At 49.0% G+C, this 25,314-nt stretch overlaps 11 protein-coding genes across 11 annotated transcripts; 2 read left to right on the forward strand and 9 right to left on the reverse strand.

The window, feature by feature from the left end:
- Positions 1–10: 10 nt before the first annotated feature.
- BJ212DRAFT_1480917 (O-methyltransferase-domain-containing protein) lies at positions 11–1,842 on the reverse strand (the record flags this gene model as incomplete). The annotated part of the gene is made up of 10 exons (XM_041340175.1): positions 11–124; positions 172–372; positions 424–465; positions 511–535; positions 590–772; positions 822–943; positions 998–1,178; positions 1,227–1,546; positions 1,595–1,602; positions 1,656–1,842. 10 exons carry the CDS (start codon positions 1,840–1,842, stop codon positions 11–13), a joined length of 1,383 nt encoding a protein of 460 aa, XP_041193142.1.
- A 1,203-nt stretch (positions 1,843–3,045) lies between these two features.
- On the reverse strand, positions 3,046–3,946 carry BJ212DRAFT_1299731 (uncharacterized protein; the record flags this gene model as incomplete). The annotated part of the gene is made up of 4 exons (XM_041332908.1): positions 3,046–3,387; positions 3,440–3,607; positions 3,665–3,757; positions 3,812–3,946. The coding sequence occupies 4 exons, from the start codon at positions 3,944–3,946 to the stop codon at positions 3,046–3,048; spliced, it is 738 nt and encodes a 245-aa protein (XP_041193143.1).
- Positions 3,947–4,557: 611 nt separating this feature from the next.
- BJ212DRAFT_1354961 (uncharacterized protein) lies at positions 4,558–5,524 on the reverse strand. The gene is made up of 4 exons (XM_041335644.1): positions 5,246–5,524; positions 5,032–5,189; positions 4,790–4,982; positions 4,558–4,737 (listed from the first exon to the last, which is right to left on the reverse strand). The coding sequence occupies exons 1-4, from the start codon at positions 5,457–5,459 to the stop codon at positions 4,676–4,678; spliced, it is 627 nt and encodes a 208-aa protein (XP_041193144.1). The 5' UTR covers positions 5,460–5,524; the 3' UTR covers positions 4,558–4,675.
- Positions 5,525–5,591: 67 nt separating this feature from the next.
- Positions 5,592–6,595, forward strand: BJ212DRAFT_1354969 (uncharacterized protein). The gene is made up of 5 exons (XM_041335645.1): positions 5,592–5,772; positions 5,824–6,041; positions 6,090–6,172; positions 6,234–6,441; positions 6,498–6,595. Coding segments are annotated over exons 2-4 (189 nt in total). The 5' UTR covers positions 5,592–5,772; positions 5,824–6,039; the 3' UTR covers positions 6,338–6,441; positions 6,498–6,595.
- A 166-nt stretch (positions 6,596–6,761) lies between these two features.
- BJ212DRAFT_1354973 (uncharacterized protein) lies at positions 6,762–7,752 on the reverse strand. The gene is made up of 4 exons (XM_041335646.1): positions 7,670–7,752; positions 7,454–7,615; positions 7,167–7,403; positions 6,762–7,109 (listed from the first exon to the last, which is right to left on the reverse strand). The coding sequence occupies exons 2-4, from the start codon at positions 7,577–7,579 to the stop codon at positions 6,945–6,947; spliced, it is 528 nt and encodes a 175-aa protein (XP_041193146.1). The 5' UTR covers positions 7,580–7,615; positions 7,670–7,752; the 3' UTR covers positions 6,762–6,944.
- A 2,518-nt stretch (positions 7,753–10,270) lies between these two features.
- BJ212DRAFT_1299732 (uncharacterized protein) lies at positions 10,271–10,591 on the reverse strand (the record flags this gene model as incomplete). Its single annotated transcript, XM_041332909.1, has 1 exon — positions 10,271–10,591. One exon carries the CDS (start codon positions 10,589–10,591, stop codon positions 10,271–10,273), a length of 321 nt encoding a protein of 106 aa, XP_041193147.1.
- A 1,159-nt stretch (positions 10,592–11,750) lies between these two features.
- Positions 11,751–12,381, reverse strand: BJ212DRAFT_1354986 (uncharacterized protein). The gene is made up of 2 exons (XM_041335647.1): positions 12,147–12,381; positions 11,751–12,089 (listed from the first exon to the last, which is right to left on the reverse strand). Exons 1-2 carry the CDS (start codon positions 12,315–12,317, stop codon positions 11,922–11,924), a joined length of 339 nt encoding a protein of 112 aa, XP_041193148.1. The 5' UTR covers positions 12,318–12,381; the 3' UTR covers positions 11,751–11,921.
- Positions 12,382–16,555: 4,174 nt separating this feature from the next.
- On the reverse strand, positions 16,556–17,283 carry BJ212DRAFT_1299733 (uncharacterized protein; the record flags this gene model as incomplete). Its single annotated transcript, XM_041332910.1, has 3 exons — positions 16,556–16,821; positions 16,854–17,115; positions 17,224–17,283. The coding sequence occupies 3 exons, from the start codon at positions 17,281–17,283 to the stop codon at positions 16,556–16,558; spliced, it is 588 nt and encodes a 195-aa protein (XP_041193149.1).
- A 66-nt stretch (positions 17,284–17,349) lies between these two features.
- BJ212DRAFT_1354996 (uncharacterized protein) lies at positions 17,350–17,563 on the reverse strand (the record flags this gene model as incomplete). The annotated part of the gene is made up of 1 exon (XM_041335648.1): positions 17,350–17,563. A coding segment is annotated over one exon (198 nt), but the record flags the coding sequence as incomplete, so codon positions are not given.
- A 4,936-nt stretch (positions 17,564–22,499) lies between these two features.
- On the reverse strand, positions 22,500–23,015 carry BJ212DRAFT_192828 (uncharacterized protein). Its single transcript, XM_041342603.1, has one exon. The coding sequence runs from the start codon at positions 22,891–22,893 to the stop codon at positions 22,609–22,611; it is 285 nt and encodes a 94-aa protein (XP_041193151.1). The 5' UTR covers positions 22,894–23,015; the 3' UTR covers positions 22,500–22,608.
- A 115-nt stretch (positions 23,016–23,130) lies between these two features.
- On the forward strand, positions 23,131–25,121 carry BJ212DRAFT_1446963 (L-Aspartase-like protein; the record flags this gene model as incomplete). The annotated part of the gene is made up of 12 exons (XM_041338332.1): positions 23,131–23,133; positions 23,197–23,273; positions 23,326–23,482; positions 23,539–23,625; positions 23,679–23,782; positions 23,836–23,977; positions 24,026–24,157; positions 24,206–24,295; positions 24,348–24,626; positions 24,685–24,748; positions 24,804–24,926; positions 24,982–25,121. The coding sequence occupies 12 exons, from the start codon at positions 23,131–23,133 to the stop codon at positions 25,119–25,121; spliced, it is 1,398 nt and encodes a 465-aa protein (XP_041193152.1).
- Positions 25,122–25,314: the final 193 nt, after the last annotated feature.

Genomic DNA, 25,314 nt, shown 5'->3' on the forward strand with positions numbered 1-25,314 from the left:
CGGGACTATTTTACAGCAATGCTCGTGTATCAAGTGCACATTCGATGATGGAAGTGTGAGCTCGCAGCGGGTAAATGTTCGTGATACGGAGCCCGCACCCCTTCACTAGTTTCTCCCACTCACGCTGTTTAATCTTCAGCAACACATCATTAAATTTTGTTCCGCACGCACCAAAGACCTCTCACAACCGTTTATCATGGTCAGCATGTGCACAGAAGAGCCGCTTACGATTCTAGACGCTGAACCAAAGTGCGATGGAATCCTGTAGTCAGGACCTTTAGCTCCACCATCAAGCATCAAGGATTTGACGCTCGTTGTAGCAGTCGAATCCACATTCGGAACAGCTACCATGTCGACGATGAGTATCTTGGACTGTAAAATGCATCAGATATAGCACATTGGTCTGTAAATTTGACTGTTGACCTTAGGACCCAGTGCGCGGGCTACATTTCCCAGTATCGTTGCCTGAGTCAAAGTCAGCTATGTCATTGAACAATGTGCTACACTGACCGCTTCTTTGTCTGGCCAATCATGCCTATGGCGCAAAAGTGGTATGAGCGAATTCGGGGTAAGGGGAACGAGCATTCACATTATATGACGCAAGATAAAGCTATACTCGTTTCCAATCCGAGGCTGAGGCTGGAAAAAGTCGTGGGCTTCCACCTTGATTACACCATTTTCAATGTCACGAGGGCGGCGTTCTTCCATAATCGAACTTGTCAATGGGACTACATTCTCCATGTCTTGCACGATGGCTCGGAAGGAAGGGTGCCTGTCACGATTGAGAGACCTCTGGAAAAGGAATGTATACGCCAACCTACGCATCTAGAATGGCCGAAATTAGACCGCCCTCGCCCCCTCCACAATCAACGATGACGGGGGTTTGCAACTGTTCCCATGGGTAGTCCGCCACGACACTCGGCGTAGACATGTCACCATAGACCTAGAACAGCAAGGTCCGGTAAGTGCTTTGTAATTCTCTCACGGAACAACTGACTTGGAGATGATCCGCGATTGGAACGAGGACATCTGGGTTTTCCACAATCCAAGAGAATGCCAATAAGGGTGTGTTGAACGCGATTTGAAAAGCGGTCTGCTCTGGAGAACGCGATAGTTTCCAATCAGATTCCGCCACCCAGTGTGGTATAGTTTCGATCATCGACATAAAACCAGGCATACTGCTCGATATTTAGCCTTGGCAAGCGCTGATGCAGTGAAAAACATACGAAAAGTTTAGTTTCCGACCAGCGTTGCCTTCAATGAAAGTGCGCGAGCATCTGTTCAAAGCAAATGAAGAATCACGAGTCTCCCTGACCCAACCGCTGGCTGCACAGCAGCGGAGAATGGGAACGAGTTTTTGAGAATCAAGTTCAAACTTCGAGGCCAGTTCAGCGGCCGGGACACCTTGGGAGGGATTTGGCACATCGGACAAGTAGTCGATGATGCCAGTTTTGATGAGGGTGTCAGTGCAGGCAACACCATATACTGTAAACCTCTCTTCCATGCACTTATCCAAAGGCGACTGGATGAGGTTCTTTAGCTCTCCCTAGAAGAGGTACTCAGATGAATAAAAGGGGCTCAGTTAGTAACCAACCAGACATGCTGATCGATGATTAGGGTTATGCATTGGTGCATATAGAGCAAATATAACGTACCTAAAGAGAGACGGCGAGCTTCAAACAACCCCGTACTAGGTAGGTATGTTGTTGAGTCGTCCAACGGGTGTTCTACTGAGCTGTGTTGACTCAGGGGAGGAAGCTGAGAGTTGTCCATCTCCTTGCGGAGTGTGTCAAGTGCGAAGTTCAAACATGCTTGCAGACGGTCAAGCTCTGCATGGGCCATGGCGAAGTTTGCTCTCAAGAAACAACGAAGTCTCGCAGTCTTTATAGGCTTTATGTGCCTTGCATATCATACCCGTTCCCAATACTGATCCACTGCCAGCACGGTGTCCGGTCCGTCGGCTTGAAAAAGAAGGAACGACTTGACTACGCTGGTCCATCGGTAGCATAAGTCATTCGATGATTCTATTTGTCCATTCTCATGGTATATCCGGAGAACATGGCAGCATTTGCCTTTCTAAAGTGATCCTATGCTACTGTACAATTGAAAACATTAGAGCAGGTGAAATCATGACGAATGAGAAACTAAACCCAATATTTTGCAGGCGCACTCCCGTCGCAACTTGATATCATCCGGAGCGTATTTGCCAGTGACCTGCAGTGGTGGAACATAACTGGAAGCCGCATCCGGGGTTCGGAGTTCTACCAACTATTACATAATAATATCCGCCACATCACGATCTCCAAAATCCAATAGGCTTCTCAAGGTCAATTCCACCGCACGAATTCAGCGCTCGCGACGCATGACTAAACATCAAAATTGCCTCACCGCACGCCGGGCTGCGGTATACATCTTCATTCTTCATTCTTGAAGCTTGAAGCTTGAAGCTAAGGCGCAGTACCACCAAGTCTTGCAAAGTATCACCGTAACAATTTAGTAACGCCGCGCAACTCGCCGAGTCTTCTCTTCAAAAAACGACTGCACCGCAAGAACTTTCGGTGATGCCATTCCTGTGGAGAACTGAAGTACTCCTTCCGCAGCTAGCACAGCATGAGTTGGCAACTCGGTCAGGACGGGCCAGAAGTTCAAAGAACAAGGATCAGAAGGTACTGATACTGACATAATAAGCTACCCACCCACTTAGGCTACACGGGCCTACGTTTATATGGTTCATCCCAAGTTTGTCCAGTCAGATTCTGTCAGTCGCCGTTTCAATGGAAGCTTCGTCAGGGCAATCCATCCAGCCTGTGTTCTGAATGCAGTATGGTCACGCTAAGGCTCGAGGCCCACGTCCTCGCCGCAGTTTACATTGTTCACTAAGGGGGCGGCGACGTACTGAATCGTCGGACATACTGCGAGGGAGCCACAAACGAGGCAGTAAATGCACTGAATCAGCGAGCAACACTTCGATTGCAAAATGATCGGTTAAAGTAACATAACCCGCATCTCGTCTCTGCGTACAAATTTAGTGACTTCAACCCAAAGTTAGATTTGTGCATGGCTCATCTCGACAAACCGCTTGTTCAAAACCTCTATCTCAACATCATCCAGCATAGTGCCAAAGTGCCTCTCCAAGTGGTCGCGTCTTAAGGCGGCAGGCCACGATGCGAGAAGTTCCAGCCTTTCCAAATTGAAAAGACCTGCTCGTCGGGTGACGAAAGCACTTGTGAGATGCCCGAGATCAAAGTCACAGGATCTCAAAAAATTCTCGATGTTTTCGGGAGCAGCGTCCGGATGCATGCTTGCACCAGGAGTCTCGCCGCCTATGGCTCGATCTTCCTCGTCGTAGGGTGGCGGCAGGTCGGCTGGTGACATCTCCGCTTCACCCTGTTGTACATAATGAGTGGATAGAAGGAAGGAAGGCGAAGAACCAACGTACTGTAGAAGAAGAGGACCTCAATCCCATCGTCCGTTTATACTTCGCCACTGCCTTTCTGAATTGGTGGCGGTCCTGTGCAATACGCTTGTTGAGGCTGATTTTCACATATAACTCAACCGGCCAAGCGTCTTCATATTTCGAAATCAGGGAGGGCATGGCCTCATAAGCCTTAAAAATAGATGTTAGAATCACCAAAGCACTGCAACAGTAAACATATTGACCCACCCATTGCACAAATCTTCGCCACGCTGAAGGATCTTGTTCATCAAATTTCTTCGAGTGATTGAGCGATGCATACATCTTTTCGCGAACTTGTTTCTGTATTCCGGATGATGGGTTCAGCAGGAAAGTGACGCAAGGGAACAGGGGTACCTTGAACTCCATGAAATCGTCAGTATTCATGTCCAAAGCTCGGGCAATTTCTTCATGCCTTGTATGTTGAAGTCGGCGAAAGTCGGCCTCAGATGGTCTTGGAATTGAAAAAGTTCGAGTAGCCGTTGCAGTCATCATGTCTGTCGAAAGAAACAGGGAAAAAAACAGAAGTGGTTGGTTTGAAAAGGGAGGGATATAATTCATCTCGTTCGCACTCATTGGATTTGACTTGCTGATAAGATCTGTAGGATGCAACGTGAACGCTCGCGCCGATTCTTCGTTCCCTTTTATCCCTACCCCGAGGCGCAAGTGACCCTATTCGAGTTTTTTTTTCCATCGACACAGCAATGTCGCAAACATGGATCAGAATCACCTGCAGATAGATAATCAGTAACCTTCCTGAGGGGCATGCCTTTCATTTATTCTCTCAGATTGGCACTTTCTGTACTCGTGCCAGGGAATGCTGTGGTCTCGTGCACCATTATATGATCTCAAGAGGAACATTTGGATCACACGTGTAGGTCCACCGCCGTCAGTAGTCTCACGGCATACCCAGAAGGGCTGCTTGAAATGACGGCCCCAATCATTGTCCTAAATCGGTCGATTTGTCAGTGAGTGAGATATGAAGGCCCTAGTACGCACCTTGCATGATGTGGATCACAAGGAATAAGACGCGCTATGACGCGCTGGATTGGTGGGCATGCGCGATGCGCGTGGTCATTAGAAGGATGCCTGCACACAAACTGCACACTGCAAATATTCCTACATTGTGAGTGACTCTATCAATCGCACGCCGGAGGAAGACAGAAACACCGATAGCAATAGACACGATCTTGAACAAAATACCGTATTATAAATCTACATTTACTCCTCATCTTCATCATCGTCCTTCGTGAGTCTACTAAGAATCGAACCATTGAACGCGTCTAATAAAATGATCAGAACCGGGCAAGGATGGAGGGAATGATGATGACTAACGTCCCGTGCTCGCTGAATGCTTCCCTCGGTACGCAGATAAAGGTGAGGGTGTCTGTGGCATACCAGTCGAGGAGTTCAGTGAGGAAAAAGGTGGAGGCGTAGGTCCAGGAATTGAGTATTGGAGGGTACGAGAAGGCGTAGACACTGGGGAAGAGACATATGGGGAGAAAGTGCGCTGCGGTTGTGGGCTCGTCTATTTATCATCAGTTAAGTACACTCGCCCAGATATGCCAGGACTTTACATGAGGTGACAACACGTTACGACGTTTTTGTAAGTGTGATTGTGGTGTCTTAATGCTCTTCGAAGGTGACGGCGCGGGTGGGAGAAGTGTTGGTGGATACATGAGCGCTATAGCTGCCTGAAGAGCATTCAGGGTGAAGAGACCTAGTATGGCCAACTCTAGGAACTACTATCAGCGACTTCATTGGCAAATTGGAGCGAGTAAGGTCACTCACCGGCAGCGCACATCATCCAAAATGCAGATTTTCCTTCTCCTGAATCATTGAAAACGACATCCACAGCTGTCCATAACGATGGTACTGGAGTAAGATGTGTAAGAAAGAATACAGCGACGAGGGCAGCAGAACTGTTGCGGATCCGGAGCGCAGCTTCATTTTTATGTAGTTTGAGACTGAGCATAGATGCCTTGAGCGGGGTAAGTGACGACATCTGTAGGTTGAATATAAGAGACAAAGAGGAGAATAAGTACTACTTGGTGTCTCTAACGGTGTTGGTCTAATATCTGAATGGTCTGGTCTCATGTTTTTAACGCGTGTGTCACAGTCACGTGAGTGTGGACCTCTTTGTATAACCCTCCTTTCGAGCCCACTACTCCACCAACCCCAGTATTCGTATACTCATACCCGCTCCTCACATGCTCCAACTCCCCACCACCACCCCCGCTCCCACTCAAAGCCACCCCGCAGAATACCTGGAAAAAATGAGCAAGGAGAATTTGGAGGTAAATACGGTAAAAATTTAAGTTAGTGCTCATCGACACTGCTGTCTGACTCTGACCGTAATACCAACCCAGGTGTCAACAACAAGTTCGTATGTGTCCCAAATGCAGATTCCAAGGCCATTTTGTCTCCCGAAGGTGTATATGCAGGAGCATACAACCTTCGACTGTGAAGTCGCTTCTTGCGCTCATTTGCCACACCGCCAGCTCCCGACTAACCGAGGAGTCCAAGGTCTCGCAATACTGAACCTAACGGCTCGCTGTAGAGCAGTATAAGGAGTTCAACAAATCATGTCTGTCACGGCGATGCATCTTAGATCTTTCCCCTGATGGTCCCAAAGGATAACAACATCAATTCCGATCTCGTCAATCGCTGACAACGCAGGAGTGATGCTGTCAGAAGGCCAGTCTATCAGACTTGAAGGTGGGTTACTCCGTCGTATCACCTTGGTATTCGTTACATAACCTACACGGTCTATCTACAGCCATCGGCGGAAAGAATCTTTTAAAGTCCCTTCCTAGTGCGCATGCCCGCAGAGAACTAATTATATGTCCTTCAAACTCGGTGAAATGGGACTCCAGGGATTAGATATCGGGGTACTGTCATCCGAGAGATCTGAGCGTGGGGTGATACTGTGACTCTGCAAGGCAATCCACAGAGGCTTGCAGACATGATTTGAAAACTGACTTTCGGTGAGTAGATCATCAATATGTCACCTGAAATATTCTGGAATGAGCTGTTCAATCAGGTTGACGATCCTTTCAATGGGTGATCCACTTGCCATTCGTCTATATCTCATTGCTTGTACATCTCGTATTTTGAATCCATACTTGTCTCTCGGGCTATGTTTGATCTCATGATCCATAATCGCAAGCGATCTGGAAACCTATTCGCCTGCAGAACCTTGTGCCAGCCCTAGGCGATTCATTGTTTGTGCATATTCATTGCCCTCAAGCTTCTGAGGTGATGTATCGAATCGTTCTCAAGTTCTCGTGAGTACGATCCAAAATTGGGAATGTGATGCGCAAGCAACTTTACGTGATACGAAGGACGCAAGGTTCTAAATACAAGGGCAAGAGATGATCTACAATAGTTATTGCTTATCGATAAACCATGTACTGCTCCAACTCGATGAAGATATCATAAAAAGATCGACGATAGATCTGAGACACTCAAGGGTCATGCATAAATTATCCTAGCAGCAACAACAGGACCGGCCGCCATGTTCTCCACGGTCTGCCTGCACTGCTCCTAATTGCTGTTGCTGTTGTAAATTGGCGTCTGGTGTAGGAGGTCCATGATAGTCTTCATCACGTATCAAAGAGTGCTCACTCCCAGGAGCACCCGCTGCAGCATAACGCTGTAAATGTACGCATCAGATACCCAAAACACATTTATAAAAATCGACTGGGCGAACCTGTAAACCCTGCGCATAAGAAACGTCCGCGACGGGAGGCGTTGCATGATGGGGTGGCCGGGTGAATAGCTGGCGTAGGTGAGTTCTCAAGGTGGTAGCGGCAGCGACTGGCGATGAGGTGGTAGGTGCTACAGATGCTGGCGGGGGAGTTGAACGAGGGGTTCTCATCACAGCGAACCTCAGTCTTTTGAGACGGCCGTGGCGTTGTTGATGTCGTGGTCGCGAAATTTGAGAATGCTGTAATGAACAATGTGTGAGAGAGAAGAAGGATCCGCTGTTGGACGCACTTGATTCATTCCATGGAAGAAATTAGGTTCTGTATTATAGCCATCTTGCCCTGGGATCTCCGCCTGCATAACGATCAGTAGCGAAACAGTTGAGGAAGGGAGTGCATACGCCAAGAATACGGTCATTCTGCTCAGCGAGGGCACTACACCGTTCCTGGAATTCTGAGCGAAATGCGGGTGAGCATGGCAGCCTCAGGTGACACCGCTGAAACTTGCCGTTGGACCAATCGAGGCAGCTGGCCTTTGTAGATTCGTCGATGGTGTCCATCATATATTTGTGGGCTTCGAGGCCTTCATCAGGTTTACCTGCCGAAAGGAGTGCCTCGCACCGTTTGTGATGTGTAGTGAGGCACAAAGACTCGAGATCCCAGCCAAAGAGCTGACAAATCACTCAGATATGAAAAGCATCATGTATGCATCATCTTGACGCACTGTGATCAAGTCCTGGTATAGCCAATGAATGTATTTCGATGAAAAAACGGTAGAGTTGACAGCGGCAGTGAAGTGGTCAGCGGCTTCGTCGTGACGTGCACCATCCAAGGCATCGATTCCGAGCTGAACACGTAGATATGTCTAATGTGCGAGGCAAAGATCAGCGTCGGTGATCAAGGGTAATCGCATGACGCTTACTTCCACGACACGAGGCGCGTGAGGATCGGTATTCGGACAGGCGGCAGCCAGCTCTTTGATGAGCAGCATTGCTTCCTCGTGTTGATCTGCGTTGAACAGGGTGATTGCCTGAAACACATAATGAAGCAGAGAACATGCGAGACAAATTGGAGTTACCTTGATCAATATAAGAAAATGGTTAGTTTCTGGATTTTGGTTGGTGAACATGGACGCGACATCGAATGCTATCCTGGCGTCCCGGATGTGGCCTTTTCCGCAGAGGGCGATACCCTTTGAGATGCAGCCTATCAATGAGGGTTGAATGCTGATAGACTATATCACGAATGAAAGCAAGCCTTTAGTAAGAGTGTCATGATGGGTCAGGACAACTCACCTTGATTGCATCGTCAAGGGCGAGATCCCAGGCGTGTTTTCGAGCCAGAATGAATGAGCGATGGGCATAAGAAGCATAGTCGCTGGGGTCAGTGTTGATGTCTTGGGCGAATAACTCTTCAGCGGTGTCCAGGTCCCCAGCGATGCATGCATCGCGGGCTGTCGTAATATCTAGGATCTGCACGAAGGATGCTCGAATTTTGTTATGAGGGTGAAAGATAGAAATTCGCCTTTGAATTAGCGTTCTTTGGTACTGCCCACTCTGAGATCTTTTTATCTTCGCCTCCACTGAGGATGTGCTTCCCGTCCGCGGAGAAAGTGACAGATGCCAGCGGGGATGAATGGAAGATGGCGATGGTTTGTCGATCTGAGAGCCGCCAGAGACGGACATGGTTGTCATGAGATGCAGAAGCGACGAGGGTGCCAGCGGGATGAACCGCAATGGCGTTGATATAGCTAGTGTGGCCTTCCCAAGGCTCACCGACCTGCTTCCAGGTCAATGGATCCCATTCTCGCATGGTAGGGTCTTTATCGCTGCCTCCTGAAAGAAGGCGTGTGCCATCGAGTGTCCACGCGAGTGACCAGTTGTCTGACATGTGACCCATTGAAAGATGCGATGCGTTCCCTTGCACCTGGACTATAAATTTGAATGTTCTCTTCTGTTGCGATAGCAAGAAGTTCACCAGAAGGCGAATATCGAACGCAGTAGACAGAAGCACCACATAGGATTGGTTCTCCTTGCATCTGCCACGTTTTGGTACACCAAAACTTCACCTTTTCGCCCCCTGAAACGGTAGACAGCACCACACCATCTGGAGCAAAATCAACCGAGCAGATCGTATAGGAGTGGGCTTTGATGGGTTGGGTAAGAGATTCTCCAGTTTCACCGTTCCAGCCGATAATTTCTCCATTGTCATCACCGCTTGCTATTATTTGACCATCTCGTGATACCGCCAGTGCCGTCACCTCACTGCTATGCCCCTCCATCTTCTTCAACACAACAGCTGTCTCCAAGTCCCAAAGACAAAGTGTCTTGTCCGTCGAGCTCGTAACTATTCGTCGTTGATCGGGGAAAATCGCTACTGCCCTTATACCCCCCTCATGATCTTCAAAAGTTCGAACGGGTGTGGTGCTTGTAATGACCTGTGGCATTTTACTGAGAGGTTGATGGTGTCGAGCACGGTCTAGGGAATGTGGGCGTCTTTCTCTAAGCTGTAGAGGTGCGTGTATTGTGCGTTTATATGCTGATTCACTACGGACCTAACCTAATTCATTTTCATAGACGCCCAAGACACAATGCAGTTCGCCTCCGTTCCAGCAAGAATGCTTTCTACACGGAATCATAACCGCCTTCCTCGGCTGCACTGTGTACATGCCTCCGACTCGTACATGTCTTCACAACTTCCAGAACATGTCTCCTCCATCCAATGGCGATAGTGCAGTCGATGTCACCCGCACGTCGATGGTGATACGCGTCGCAAGGGACGCAGCTACTCGGTAAACATTAGCTTTCGAGTTTAAACCTGTATATAGCACTACATGAAATCAATTGCCCTCTTACGAGCCTCGAGGAGGACCGATTTCTTGTCCACTAACCTGACTGCCCTCACCAGGGGACACATCAGTGATAGGCAGGGCTTTCACGATATCCGGTGGAGGTTTTTTAATCTACATATCTTCGTTTCCATCTCCCTCTCGATCCTTCCGTTTCTTCTTCCTCAACCTCTCGCCATCCCGATTTCGGTGTTTTGACGCGCAGCGGTGAGCGACAATGACTCTCCGCCATCCTCATCTACATCATAGGACACAGGCGCGCTACCCTTTGAACCCTTCTGTTTCTTGTTTTTCTTTCTCCCCGTCTTTCGGTTTGGATCCACTGGGTATGAAGGTAGGCTTGAATGTAGCCAGGTCAACATCTTCCACGATACTATTTGCTGGTGGTGGCTTGACATCTGGGCCTGGTTTGGACGGCGCAGGGACGGCAGGGGGCTCGTCTACCTCATCGACATCATTCATGAAATTCACGGGGGACAGCGTGGGAGCGACACGAGTGGAGAGTGTGGCTCCAGGAGTAGCAAGATGCCAAAGCGCTTGCACAGCAGCCGCCCAGGCTGCCACGCACACCTCGTGCATCATAACGCCATATGTGCCCAGTCGAGCAGCATGCACCTTCAGGGCTTCTTCCTTGATTTTTCCTTCGACTTCTCTCCGTCACATCTATACTGTCCGCCCGCTCTTCTAGCTGTGTACCAGGCGTGTGCAGGACCCAAAATGATCTTTGTCCCGAGATCCAAACAAACTGGCACTTGCAAATTGCCCAGCCATGGCTCCAGAAATGGTGCGGAATACCGCAGCTGACTTTGCATAATCGCTTATCTCCTTTGCGAACTAGGCTTCTGTCTCCCGAAGGTGTATATGCAAGAGCATACACCTTCCACTGTCAAAATCGCTTCTGGCGTTCATGCATTTGCTATGTTGCCAGTTCTTGATTAACTGAGGTCTAACGACTCGCTGTAGAGTAGTATAAGGAGTTCAGCAAATCATGTCTGTCACGGCGATGCATCTTGGATCTTGTCCCTAATGGTCCAAAAGGATAACAACAACGATTCCGATCTCGTCAATCGCTGACAACGCAGGAGTGATACCGTCAGAAGACCAGTCTATCAGACTTGAAGTTTGAAGGTGGGTTACTCCGTCGTATCACCTTGGTATTCATTTTATAATCTACACGGTCTGTCTACAGTTATCAACGGAAAGAATCTTTTAAAGTCCCTTCCTAGTGCGCACACTGCACGTATCCAATTATATGTCCTTCAAAGTCGACGGGATGGACCCCTGGGAACCAGCTGTCGGGGTATTGTCATCTGAGAGATCTGAGCGTAAGGTGATTCTGTGACTCTGCAAGGCAGTGCAAGAAGGCTTGCAGACATGATTAGAGAACTGATCTTCGGTTTGTAGATGTCACCTAGCATATCCTGGAATGAGCTGTTCGATCAGGTTGACGATCCTTTCAGTGAGCGATCGAGTTTGCATTCATCTACATCTCATTGGTTGTATATCTAGCATTTTGCATTCATACTTGTCTCTCGTGCTATGTTTGGTCTCATGATCTATGATCGCAAGTGATCTAGAAACCTATTCGTTTGCAGAACATTGTGCCAGCCCTAGGCGATTCATTCTTTGCGTGTATTCATTGCCTTCAAGCTTCTGGGGTGATGCATCGAATCCTTCTCAAGCTCTCCTAAGCACGACAACAATTCAAAAACTCGAACGTGATGCACAAGCAACGTTACATGATACGAAAGACGCGATGTTCATAATTAGCCCTAGATACAAGGACGAGAAATGATATACAGAACAATAGTCATTACTTGTCGATAAAACGTGTACTGCTCCAAGTCAATGTGCATATCATAACAAGATCGACGATAGATCTGAGACACTCAAGGGTCATGCGCAAATTATCCTAGCAGCAACAACAGGACCAGCCGCCTCCATGTTCTCCACGGTCTGCCTCCGTTGTTCCTGGTTGCTGTTGCTGTTGTAAATTGGGGTCCGGTGTAGGAGGTCCATGATAGTCTTCATCACGTATCAAGGAGTGCTCACTCCCAGGAGCACCCGCTGCAGCATAACGCTGTAAATGTATGCATCAGACACCCAAGACACATTTATAAAATTTGACTGGGCGAACCTGTAAACCTTGCGCATAAAAAACGTCAATAACGGGAGGCGTTGCATGATGGGGTGGCCGGTTGAATAGATGTCGTAGGTGGGTTCTGAAGGTGGTAGCGGTAGCGACTGGCAGTAGGGTGGTAGGTGCTACAGGTGCTGGCCGGGGAGCTGAACGAGGGGTTCTCATCATAACGAGCCTCAGTCTTTTGAGACGACCGTGGCGCTGTTGATGTCGTGGTCGCGAAATCTGAGAACGCTGTAATGAACGATGTGAGAGCTAAAGAAGGATCCGCTATTACACGTACTTGATGCATTCCGTGGAAGAAATTGGGTTCTGTATCATAGCCATCTTGCCCCGGGATCTCTGCCTGCATAACGATCAGTAGCGAAACAGTTGTGGAAGAAGGTACATACACCAAGAATACGGTCATCGTGTGCAGCGAGTGCACTACATTGCTCTTTGAATTCTGAGTGAAATGCGGGTGAGTATGGTAGCCTCATGTGACGTCACTGAAAACTTGCCGTTGGACCAATCAAGGCAGCTGGCCTTTGCGGAGTCGTCGATGGCGCCCATCATATATTTGTGTGCTTCGAGAGCTTCATCAGGTTTACCTGCCGAAAGGAATGCCTGGCACCGTTTCTGATGGGCAGTGAGACACAACGACTCGAGATCCCAGCCGAAGAGCTGGACAAGACACTCAGTTATGAAAAGCATATATGCATGATCTTGACGCACCACGGTCAAGTCCTCGTATAAGTGGTGGATGTATTTCGAAGAGAAAGCGCCCGAGTTGACAGCGGCAGTGAAGTGATCGGCGGCTTCGTTGTGACGGGCGCCGTCGAAGGCTTTTATTCCTCGCTGAACACATAGATATGTCTAATGAGCGAGTTGCAAAGATCAGCGTTGATGACCAAGCGTGATCGCATGACACTTACTTCCACGACACGACGAGCGAGAGGTTCGGTATTCGGACAGGCGGTAGCCAGCTCTTTTATGAGCAGCATTGCTTCCTCGTGCTGATCTGCGTTGAACAGGGCGATGGCCTGAAATACGTAATGAAGGAGAGAATGTGGGAGACAAATTGGAGTTACCTTGATCAAGATAAGAAAATGGTTGGTTTCTGAATCTTGGTTGGTGAACATGGATGCGGCGTCGAATGCTATCCTGGCCTCCCGGACGTGGCCTTTTCCGCAGAGGGCGATACCCTTTGAGATGTAGCCTGTCAATGAAGGTTGAATGCCGATGGACTATGTCACGAATGAAAGCAAGCCTTTAGTAAGATAGTCACGATTAGTCACTATAACTCACCTTAATTGCATCGTCAAGGGCGAGATCCCAGGCGTGTTTTCGAGCCAGAATGAACGAGCGATGGGCATATGAAATGTAGTCATTGGGGTCAGTGTTGATCTCTTGGGCGAGTAACTCTTCAGCGGTGTTCAGGTCCCCAGCAATGCATGCATCGCGGGCTGTCGTGATATCTAGGATCTGCACGAAGGATGCTCGAATTATGTTAAGAGGGTTAGAGAAGGAAACTCGCCTTTGAATTAGTGTTGCTGGGTACTGCCCACTCTGAGATCTTCTCATCTATGCCTCCACTGAGGATGTGCTTGCCGTCCGAGGAGAAAGTGACAGATCCCAGCGAGGATGAATGCTGGAAGATGGCGATGGTTTGTCGATCTGAGAGCCGCCAGAGACGGACATGCTTGTCGTGAGATGCAGAAGCGACGAGGGTGCCAGCGGGATGAATCGCAATGGCGTTGATATAGCTAGTGTGGCCTTCCCAAGGCTCACCGACCTGCTTCCAGGTCAATGGATCCCACTCTCGTATGGTAGGATCGTCTTTGTTGCCTCCTGAAAGAAGGCGTGTGCCATCGGGTGTCCACACGAGTGACCAGTTGTATAATGTGTGACCCTTGAAAGATGCGATGCGTTCCCTCGTGCCCGGGTTATAAATTTGGATATTCTCTTCTGTTGCGATGGCGAGAAGTTCGCCAGAAGGCGAATATCGAACGCAGTAGACATAACCACCACAGTGGATTGGTTCTCCTTGCATCTGCCACGTTTTGGTACACCAAAACTTTGTGGTTCTGTCCTTTGAACCGGTAGCCAGCACTGTACCATCCGGAGAAAAATCCACCGAGTATATGTCACTGGAGTGGGCTTTGATGGGTTGGGTGAGGGATTCTCCTGATTCACCGTGCCAGGGAATGATTTCTCCATTTTCACCACCACTTGCTATTGTTTGACCATCTCGTGATACCGCCAATCTCCACACCCCACTGCTATGCCCCTCCATCTTCTTCAACACAACACCTGTCTCCAAGTCCCAAACACGAAGTGTTTTGTCCCTCGAGCCCGTAACCATTCGTTGCTTATCGGGGAAAACTGCGATTGCCCTTACGCTCCCCTCATGATCTTCAAAAGTTCGAGTGGGTGTGGTGCTTGTAATGACCTGCGACATTTTACTGGGAGGTTGATAGTGTTGGACACGGTCGAGGGATTGTAGGTATCTTTCTCTAAGCTGCAGAGGTGCGTGTATTGTGCGTTTTTATGCTGATTCACTATGGGCCTAACCTAATTCGTTTCCATAGACGCCCAAGACACGAGGCAGTTCGCTTCCGTTCCAGCAAGAATGCTCTCTACGAGTCATAACCGCCTTCCTCGACTGTGCTCGTGTGCGGAGATAGGCAGTGTACCTCGCCTGCTTAGATGGATCAGTCATAACGGGCTGAAAACCGTGGAGGGCAGCTTGGGCGACGTGGGGCTCGGTGTGTGTGATCCTGGGAGGCTTGGGGGGTGACGGACCTGGCAAGGGATCATCCGACATGGAAAGGGGGACAGAGCGGCTTGCAGCGACGTTCTTAATGCGTTCTTGGTCTTTCTTGGAGATGTACTCGAAGATGGACCCGGGTGCAGAACGGAGGGTGTCTCACCGAGCGCTGCTCCCCGCTATCCATAGCATGCAAGCCCGTCAGATCCATAGAAGATGGATTTTGTCGAACCTGCCTCGCAAAGATGCCTGTCTTTCATTGTGCGTGCGACTGAGTTTATGATGGAGGTGTAGTTGCGTTCCAAGCCCACTATCCCCACCACCCACCCGCGCTCGACTCCACCCCTGCAGAATACCTCGAAAAATGAGCAAGGAGAATTTGGAGGTAAATACGGTAAAGTTTCAAGTTGGTGCTCATCGACACTGCTGTCTGACTCTGACCGCAATACCAACCCAGGTGTCAATAACAAGTTCGTATGTGTTCCAAATTCGAATTCCAAGGCTATTTTGTCTCCGGAAGGTGTATATGCAAGACCATACACCTTCGACTGTCAAAATCGCTTCTGGCGCTCATGCATTTGCCATGTTGCCAGTTCTTGATTAACTGAGGTCTAAGGTCTTGCAATACCGAACCTAACAACTCGCTGTAGAGCAGTATAAGGAGTTCAGCAAATCATGTCTGTCACGGCGATGCATCTTGGATCTTGTCCCTAATGGTCCCAAAGGATAACAACAACGATTCCGATCTCGTCAATCGCGCACGATGCAGGAGTGATACCGTCAGAAGACCAGTCTATCAGACTTGAAGCTTGAAGGTGGGTTATTCCGTCGTATCACCTTGGTGTTCGTTTTATAATCCACGCGGTCTATCTACAGTCATCAAAGGAAAGAATCTTTTAAAATCCCTTCCTAGTGCGCACACTGCACGTATCCAATTATATGTCCTTCAAAGTCGACGGGATGGACCCCTGGGAATCAACTGTCGGGGTACTGTCATCTGAGAGATCTGAGCGTGGGGTGATGCTGTGACTCTGCAAGGCAGTCCAAGAAGGCTTGCAGACATGATTGGAGAACTGATTTTCGGTGTGTAGATCATCAAAATGTCACCTGGGATCCTCCTGGAATGAGCTGTGTTGATGATACTTTCGGTGAGTGATCTACTTCTCATCCATCTACATCTCATTGATTGTGTATATCTCACTTCGAATTCGCACTCGCCTCTCACGCTATGCTCTATCTCATGATCCATAATCGTAAGTGATCTAGAAACCTATTCGCCTGCCAGCCCTAGGCGATTCATTCCTTGTGTGTATCCATTGCCTTCAAGCCTCTGGGGTGATGTATCGAATCCTTCTCAGCTCCTCATGAGCCCGAAGACGATTCAAAAACTCGAACGTGACGTGCAAGCAACATTACATGATACGAAAGACGCGAGGTTCGTAATTGGCCCTAGATACCAGGACGAGAAATGATATACAGAACAATAGTCATTACTTATCGTTCAAACACGTACTGCTCCAAGTCAATGTAGATATCATAGTAGATATCATAACGACAGAGCTGAGATACTCAAAGGATATGCACAAATTGCCCTAGCGACAACATGACCGGCCGCCTCCATGTTCCCCGGTGTCTTCCCCGGTGTCTACCTGCACTGCTACTGGTTGTCGTTGCTGTTGTTGGAGCTCGTGCTGTGGCTGCTGTCGTGTATTGGGGTCCGGTTCAGTGGTATCGAGATCTTGATCTTCATAAGGTACGATGTCTGGGTCTTGGCCAGGAGCATCCGCAGCAGCATTGCTGCAGGTGGCTTGACATCCGGGCCTGGTATAGACGGACCAGCTGGCGCAGAGACGACATGGGGCTCGTCCACCTCATCAACATCTTTCATACGATCCTTCTCCTTGTCGTCACTTGCAAAAATTGCTTTAAAAATATCCATCCCAGGACGTTCATACACGAGCGCATGCCCAGTCGAGTAGCATGTACCTTCAGAGCTTCTTCCTTGTTTTCTTCCTTCGGCTTCTCCTCTGCCACATCCATACTGTCCGCCCCCTCTTCTGGCTGCGTAGCAGGCGTGTGCAGGCCCGAGATGATCTTTGTCCCGGGACCCAAACAAACGGTACTTGTGAACCGTCCAGCTATGGCTGCAGAAATGGGGCGGAATAAGGCAGCTGACTTCACATAATCACTTATGTCTTTTGCGAACTCCTCGAGTATCTACTCAGGTTTCTGTGCAGGTAGAATTGCGCCTAACCCAGGACTTGCGTGTGTATACAGATAGGCGGTGTAAGGTCCTCCGCCACGAGTTTCTCAGATATGACGAACCTCTTCAAGTTGCAAGAAATGGCAAGTAGGGAAGTGACGAGACCTCAGTCCGATACACATGTGTACTGTACGAGTATCATCTTTAAAGTATCAATGCAAACCATATAAACGTCGAAAAGAACATACGACTACAATATTTCAATAGTCCTGATGTACATGTCCATCGACTCTCCAACAGAAACCACGTCGTCGACCTGTCCAATGATATCATGATCCGACGCGATCCTCTTGTATTCTACACTGCCCTGCTGCGCTAGCAAAAATGCGCAGAAAGGCTGCCCAAGGCGAACAAGCAACCGCAATGCTCGTGATTCTAGGTCAAACACCTCGAGATTTACAGAAGAACCACTGGACTGCTCGTCTGACGGAGAAGAGGGCGGGGTGCAATAATCTTCCTCGTCCTCTGTGTCGTTGCCAAAACCGGACAGTTCCACAAATTTAGGCAGTTCTGCAAAGTTAGGTAGCTCGAGGAGAGACCGATCCCAAGGACGGACAAGGATAAATTTTTGCTCAGTGGGCCTTGCAGGCCAGAACTGAACTAGGGTCTCTTCGGTACTGATAAGCAAGTCGTGAAGTCCGTCTGCCTTCACTCTATACGTGAACAGAGTTTCTGGGGCTGGACTACGCACCCGTCTGACTTCCCTGACATTGAATGCAATGCAAGGCAGATGCAATCTCTGTGCTGCGAAGCGAGGGGCGCTCACGTTCCGAAGCAGGGTATAAAGGTTCGAAGCGACATCAGCGGCCACCGTCTTTCGCAGTGAAAAAACCGATGATCGAATTTCATCTTCGAGTAGGGGTGGTAGCTTACATGGTGGAGCTTCGTATGAAGTGATGGAGGCCGGTAAACAGCTATTGAACTGTGATGATCTTCCGACCCAATCGAGGCCAGTGATGTCGCCCGACCGAGCCACGATCTCCTGCAGGAGCCGCCCGAGAGCCTTGTCCTGCCTTTCCCCATAATCTACAGGCAGGCGGACACCGAAGATGCCAAACAACGAGTATGCAATGTCTTCCTGACGTGTGGTAACGCGGGTTGACGCCCAATGGAGCTTCTCTCGGGCGCCACTCATACTGGGACGGAAGGCTACAATGGCTGGTCGGTCTATGCCTGTTGCACCTTTTAACTCCTGCATGATTGCGACGGACTCCTTGTGATTGGGAGTACGATCATTAAGGTAAAGGGTCCAATTGTTCTGATAAAAGAGAATGACTTTGGGAGCGATGAATTCTTGAACCGTCCATCCGCGCGTGTTCCAAGCGCTCTTTGCCAGTGCGCCAGACTCTGACGAAGGCGGAATATCCGACAGGTAGACAATCGTAAGTGCGGAGTGGAGATACCAGACGAACATGGAGTTGACCGATTCTTGGAGTTCGACGTTGTTGCTCCTATCAATGCAGCATGTATCACTCCATGCCCAGTTATACCCCGCATCACGAGCAGTTTTGCAAAAGGACCGCAGCTTCGTCATGCCACCAACCGGATCCAACTCCGAGTCATACACGCTCCTGCCCTGAATATCCTGCAACAGCGGCTCCCTCCCTTCCCACCTGTGCGATAGCATGGCATATTGGAGATACATCATCACCACTTTTTTGATGTGCTTCATGGGGAGTTCTAGATGCGTGATTGTTGATGACACAAGCTCCTTATACTCTATGCTCTTTTTGAAGGCGCTTATCTGCGCCTCTCGATCGCACAAGAGACCAGTGGTGGTGTCGAGTACACGCAGCGGAACATTGTCGAGTTGGGCATCGATGACCCTGCGAATAGCATGTTCCACTACAGAGGGTTTGAGATGTTGCTGGCACAGCTCTGGAGAAAGAGTTAAACATGTTGACGAGTGCGTCATTCAGAGGCTTACTGCGTGTATGAACCTCGGGTGCATCATCCAATTTGGAGAACATCGTTTCGAAGGTCTGGATCGCTTCATCGTAGCGTTGTGCACCATGAAGCGCTGCGTGCTTCAGATTGTATCCAAGATAAGAAAAAGGGTCGAGCTCAATGACCTATGTATCGCCACAATGAGCATTAGTTGCCAAACGATAGATGCCAACGCACCTTCTGCGCGTCGAAAAGTGCTTCCGTCCATAGCATTTTGCCCAACCTTGCCTTACTACGATTTACAAAGAGAATATCAGATGCAGAATTCAGGTTGATTGCTGCCGAGTATAGGTCAATAGCCCTGTCATAATCGCTCGCAGTGAGGGCGATATCTCCATCGGCAGCACAGGACGCGCTGCATTCTTGCTTGAAAGCTGAGTGAAATATGGGTGAGGATTGTAGTCTAGATGATATCACGGACTCATGACTTGCCGTTGGACCAGTCAAGGCAGCTTGCCTTGGTAGACTCGTCGATGGTGTCCATCATGCATTGGTGTGCTTCGACGGCTTCATCAGGTTTGCCTGCCGAAAGGAGTGCCTGGCACCGTTTTTGGTGTGTAGTGAGACAGAAAGACTTGAGATCCCAGCCAAAGAGCTGGACAAATCACTCAGTTACGAAAAGTACGATGTATGCATTATCTTGACACACCATGGTCAAGTCATCGTATATCAAATGAACGATTTTCGATGAGAGAGCAGTGGAGTTGACAGCGGTAGTGGAGTGGTTAGTAGCCTCGTCGTGCTGCGCGCCATCCAAGGCATTTATTCCGAGCTGAACACGTAGATATGTCTAATGAACGAGTTGTAAAGATCAGCGTCGATGACCAAGCACAGCCGCATGACGCTTACTTCCACGATACGACGTGCGATAGGATCGGTATTTGGACAAGCGGCAGCTAGCTCTTTGATGAGCAACATTGCTTCCTCGTGTTGATCTGCGGTGAAGAGTGCGATGGCCTGAAACACGAAATGAAACAGAGAATATGCGAGACAAATTGAAGCTACCTTTATCAAGAGAAGAAAATGGTTGGTTTCTGAATCTTGGTTGGTGAACATGGATGCGATATCGAATGTTGCCCTTGCCTCCCGGACGTGACCCATTCCGCAGAGGGCGATGCCCTTGGAGATGTAGCCTGTCAATGAGGGTTGAATGCTGATGGACTATGTCACGAATGCCTTCAGTAAGAGGGCCATGATGGGTCAGTACAACTCACCCTGACTGCATCATTAAGGGCGAGGTCCCAGGCATTTTTTCGAGCCTGAATGAATGAGCGGTGGGCATATAAAGTATGGTCGTTGGGGTTGGTGTGGATGTCTTGAGTGAGTAACTTTTCAGCAGAGTCCAGGTCCCCAGCAATGCATGCATCGTGGGCTGTCGTGATATCCAGGATCTGCACGAAGGATGCTCGAATTATGTTAAGAGGGTCAGGGATGGAAACTCGCCTTTGAAATTTTAGTGTTGCTGGGTACTGCCCACTCTGAGATCTTTTTATCATAACCGCCGCTGAGGATGTGCTTGCCGTCCGAGGAGAAAGTGACAGATCCCAGCGAGGATGAATGCTGGAAGATGGCGATGGTTCGTCGATCTGAGAGCCGCCAGAGACGGACATGCTTGTCATCAGATGCAGAAGCGACGAGGGTGCCAGCGGGATGAATCGCAATGGCGTTGATATAGCTAGTGTGGCCTTTCCAGGGATGACCGACCTGCTTCCAGGTCAATGGATCCCACTCTCGTATGGTAGGATCGTCTTTGTTGCCTCCTGAAAGAAGGCGTGTGCCATCGGGTGTCCACGCGAGTGACCAGTTGTATAATGTGTGACCCTTGAAAGATGCGATGCGTTCCCTCGTGCCCGGGTTATAAACTTGGATATTCTCTTCTGTTGCGATGGCGAGAAGTTCGCCAGAAGGCGAATATCGAACGCAGTAGATATAACCACCACAGTGGATTGGTTCTCCTTGCATCTGCCACGTTTTGGTACACCAAAACTTTGTAGTTCTGTCCTTTGAACCGGTAGCCAGCACTGTACCATCCGGAGAAAAATCCACCGAGTAGATGTCACTGGAGTGGGCTTTGATGGGTTGGGTGAGGGATTCTCCTGATTCACCGTGCCAGGGAATGATTTCTCCATTTTCACCACCACTTGCTATTATTTGACCATCTCGTGATACTGCTAATACCCGCACCTCACTGCTATGCCCCTCCATCTTCTTCAACACAACACCTGTTTCCAAGTCCCAAAGACGAAGTGTCTCGTTGTCCGAGCCCGTAACCATTCGTCGCTTATCGGGAAAAACTGCGACTGCATTTACGCTACCGTCATCATCTTCAAAAGTTTGAATAGGTGTGTTACTTGGAATGAGCTGTGGCATTTTATTGGAGGTTGATGGTGTTGAGCGCAGTCGAAGGATGGGTGTCTTTCTCTAAGCTGCAGAGGTGCGTGTATTGTGCGTTTTTACGCTGGTTCACCACCCTAACCTAATTCGTTCCCATAGACGCCCAAGACACGAGGCAGTTCGCCTCAAGAACACTCTACGAGTCATAAACCGTCTTACTCGACTGCACTGTGTACATGCCTCCGGCTCGTGTCTCCACACCTTCCAGAATTTATCCCCTCCATCCAACGGCGATAGTGCAGTCGATGTTACCCGCACGTCACGCGTCAATGGTGATGCCTACATCATGGTGAAGCGTTACAAGACCATCCCGATCTCGGTGTTTTTGACGCGCAGCAGTGAGCAACAACCAACCACCCTCCGCCATCCTCGTCTACGTCAAAGGGAATGAGCGCGCCACCGTTGGAACTCTTCTGTTTCTTGTTTTTTTTTTTTTTTGCTTCTTCTCCGTGTCTTTCGGTTTGGACCCCTGCGTATGAAGGTAGGCTTGAATGTAGCCAGGTCAACATCTTCCACGATACCATTCGCTGGTGGTGGCTTGATACCTGGGCCTCGTTTGGACGGTAAAGAGACGGCAGAGGCTCGTCCACCTCATCAATATTGCCCATGCGATCCTTCTCGTTGCTATCTTGATCATTACTCGCAAAAAAATATCCATCCCAGGACATTCGTACGTGAACAGGTCATTCCCCTGCCCATCATCTTCCCCATGCCAATGTTCGCAACTTCGCGCTTGCTGCTCCTGGAGCCCCCACTCTTTGTCGATCCCGCGAATTCGTCTGCTGACGCTGTGCTAGTGGAGTAGATTCTCATTAGCAACGAGTTCAATATAGTACTTATACTAGTCATGCTAGCGGGGTGTACTTTACAGGTGGAGACAACTCCGACGCGAACTCCCTTGGAGTTCAGCTTTGCCAACAACACGAACATTCACCTCTGCATTCATAATGCTTGACCTCAACCTGCTGAAGCAGCGAGACTGTGACACGAACATGTGAGGGATGATAATGATAATTTTTTGCATCATCTTTGCACGCTCATCTACTCTACACCTTCCAAGCTATCAAAAAATGTGATTGGTACTTTTCATCAGACTGTGTCAGCGGTCAGAACCCCAAACGTTGTAGGACAAGCTCTATGGGTAGACTATAACTTCGGGCATCCACGGGGAAAAGGGACACCGATGGATGTAATGGTATCCCGAACGTTTTCGTACTGGCGCGTTGGCTGTGATTCATAAACTTGTGTTCGAACCAGGCTTCATTAAGTCCCTCCTTTCGTATGCTGGGATGATTCTGGCCGTGTTCGCCTGGTACGAGTAGTGAATGGTAAAAAATGCAAGTCAGAAACAGAATACACAAATGAAAGAGCCCTCCGGCACCCACTGGCATATGTGAAATTCAGTATCCCTTATCATATGTGTGGGTAACACTTACATTTCGAATCATCGAAATGAGTGCCCGTATTTAGGGGTACAGAATCGGAAGTTGGCTTGCAAGTTGGGACGCGTGATAGGGGGAATGGTACTACAATACCCGGTCGTAGCCGGTTCCTTCCGGATCACCCTGTTACTTAAGTAACAGCTCCTCTATGTAAAGAGACCGGGACTCCTCCAACTACGACTCGTCATGGTGAGTTAACTTATCCCACTCAACAGAAGCGAACCGAATTGATCATCATATCAGTCAAACCAGTCCTTCCGCACTGAGCGTGACACTTTCGGTGAGCTTCAGGTCCCAGCCGATCGCTATTGGGGGGCACAGACACAGCGGTGTGCATATTTGATCTGATGTGCATACTTAACTACTGAGCCTATCCCCAAGGTCGCTACAAAACTTTGACATCGGTGGTCCCTCACAACGTCTACCGCCTCCCCTACTCAAGGCTTTCGGCGTGGTGAAGAAGGCAGCATCCATCGTTAATATCGGCTATGGCCTAGATCATACAATAGGCGAAGCCATCCAGAAAGCAGCTGATGATGTGAGAGATTGTATCCTAGGCTTCGGATGTGTGTGTCGAATTAAGCTTTTCTTCAGGTCATTTCCGGGAAGCTCATGGACCACTTCCCCTTGGTTGTCTTCCAGACTGGAAGTGGAACTCAAACCAACATGAACGTAAACGAGGTGAGCATACCAAACACTTGAGTGCTCACTAACTTTACCTCATCGGTTAACAGGTGATTTCGAACCGTGCGATCGAACTTCTTGGCGGCGAACTCGGTTCCAAGAAACCGGTCCATCCCAATGACCATGTTAACATGAGCCAGAGCAGTAACGATACGTGAGCTGCCGCACGAAGAATACTTAATTTAACAATTTTATTGGTAACTGCAGCTTCCCAACAGCTATGCACGTCGCCGCCGTGACTGAAATTAGCCACTCGCTGCTTCCGGCATTGACAGAACTCAGGGATGCACTTGACGAAAAGGTTCAGTCATTCAGTCACGTTATCAAAATCGGACGCACGCACTTGCAGGTATGAAAGGATCGGCCTTACATTTGAAAGCCGTCTTATCGTTATCAGGACGCTACTCCCCTGACCCTTGGCCAAGAGTTCAGCGGATATGTCCAGCAAATCGATAATGGCATCGCTCGTGCTAAAGACGTCCTTCCTCGCTTAAGTTTTCTAGCTCAAGGTGGAACTGCTGTTGGCACAGTAAGCCATCTAGCATCCAATGAGTATATGCGCTCAAGTGTTGTGCAGGGTCTTAACACGAAAAAGGGTTTCGACGTGAAGATTGCAGCCGAGATCTCCAAGATTACAGGCTTGGAATTCCGGACCGCACCTAACAAGGTAAAACATCTCATAGCTTGTGCTTCGTCCGACTTCTGATCGAAACCCGTAGTTTGAAGCTCTAGCGTGCCACGACGCCCTTGCCGAGGCTCATGGTGCTCTGAATGTCATCGCTTGTTCTCTGATGAAGATCGCCAATGACATTCGATTCCTTGGCTCTGGTCCTCGCTGTGGTTTCGGTGAACTGATTCTCCCCGAGAATGAACCTGGCAGCAGCATCATGCCCGGTAAGGTCAATCCCACGCAGTGCGAGGCCGTGACTATGGTCGCCGCTCAAGTGATGGGTAACCAGACTACTGTTAGCATTGCTAGTGCTAGCGGACACTTCGAGGTATCCATACTTCATGCGACACATTACCACTTAATGATTTATTCCTTTCTCAAACCAGCTCAACGTCTTCAAACCCGTTATAATTATGAACGTGTTACAGAGCATTCGTCTTCTCTCTGATGGTGGGGGTCTATAACTCAGACTACGCTTGTTGGTCCGCTTATCTGGTCTCGTCAGCTTCCCGTTCGTTCACAAAGAATTGCGTGGTTGGTATCCAAGCCAACGAGAAGCGCATCAACCACCTCCTGAACGAGAGTTTGATGCTGGCAACAATTCTAAACAGCCACCTTGGCTATGATAGTGCGTGCTAATTATAAATGTGCGAATTCACTCGAGATCAATCATGCTTTTGCAGATGTAGCCAAGTGCGCAAAGAAAGCGCACAAAGAAGGAACGACGCTGAAGGAAGCAACGGTTGCGCTCGGATTCCTGACATCTGAGGAGTTCAATGAGAAAGTACGCCCTGAGTTGATGCTGTACCCAGATGACGAATAGTCACAAACTGTTCACATCACCGTTTACTGTGGGGAGTGATGGCTTTGTTGTGCACTGTTATGGAGCTGTGCCAAGAATCTCAAGAGAGCATGCAGTATGATTGAAGATGATCAAGTGATGCGCCTCCAAGTTTATGCCGCGGCGACCCCTGCGCGCGTACCGTTGTGTGGGTGCACCCATGCCAAATAATCTT

This window comes from Suillus subaureus (assembly GCF_016647635.1).
Source record: "Suillus subaureus strain MN1 chromosome Unknown BJ212scaffold_16, whole genome shotgun sequence".
NCBI lineage: Eukaryota > Fungi > Basidiomycota > Agaricomycetes > Boletales > Suillaceae > Suillus > Suillus subaureus.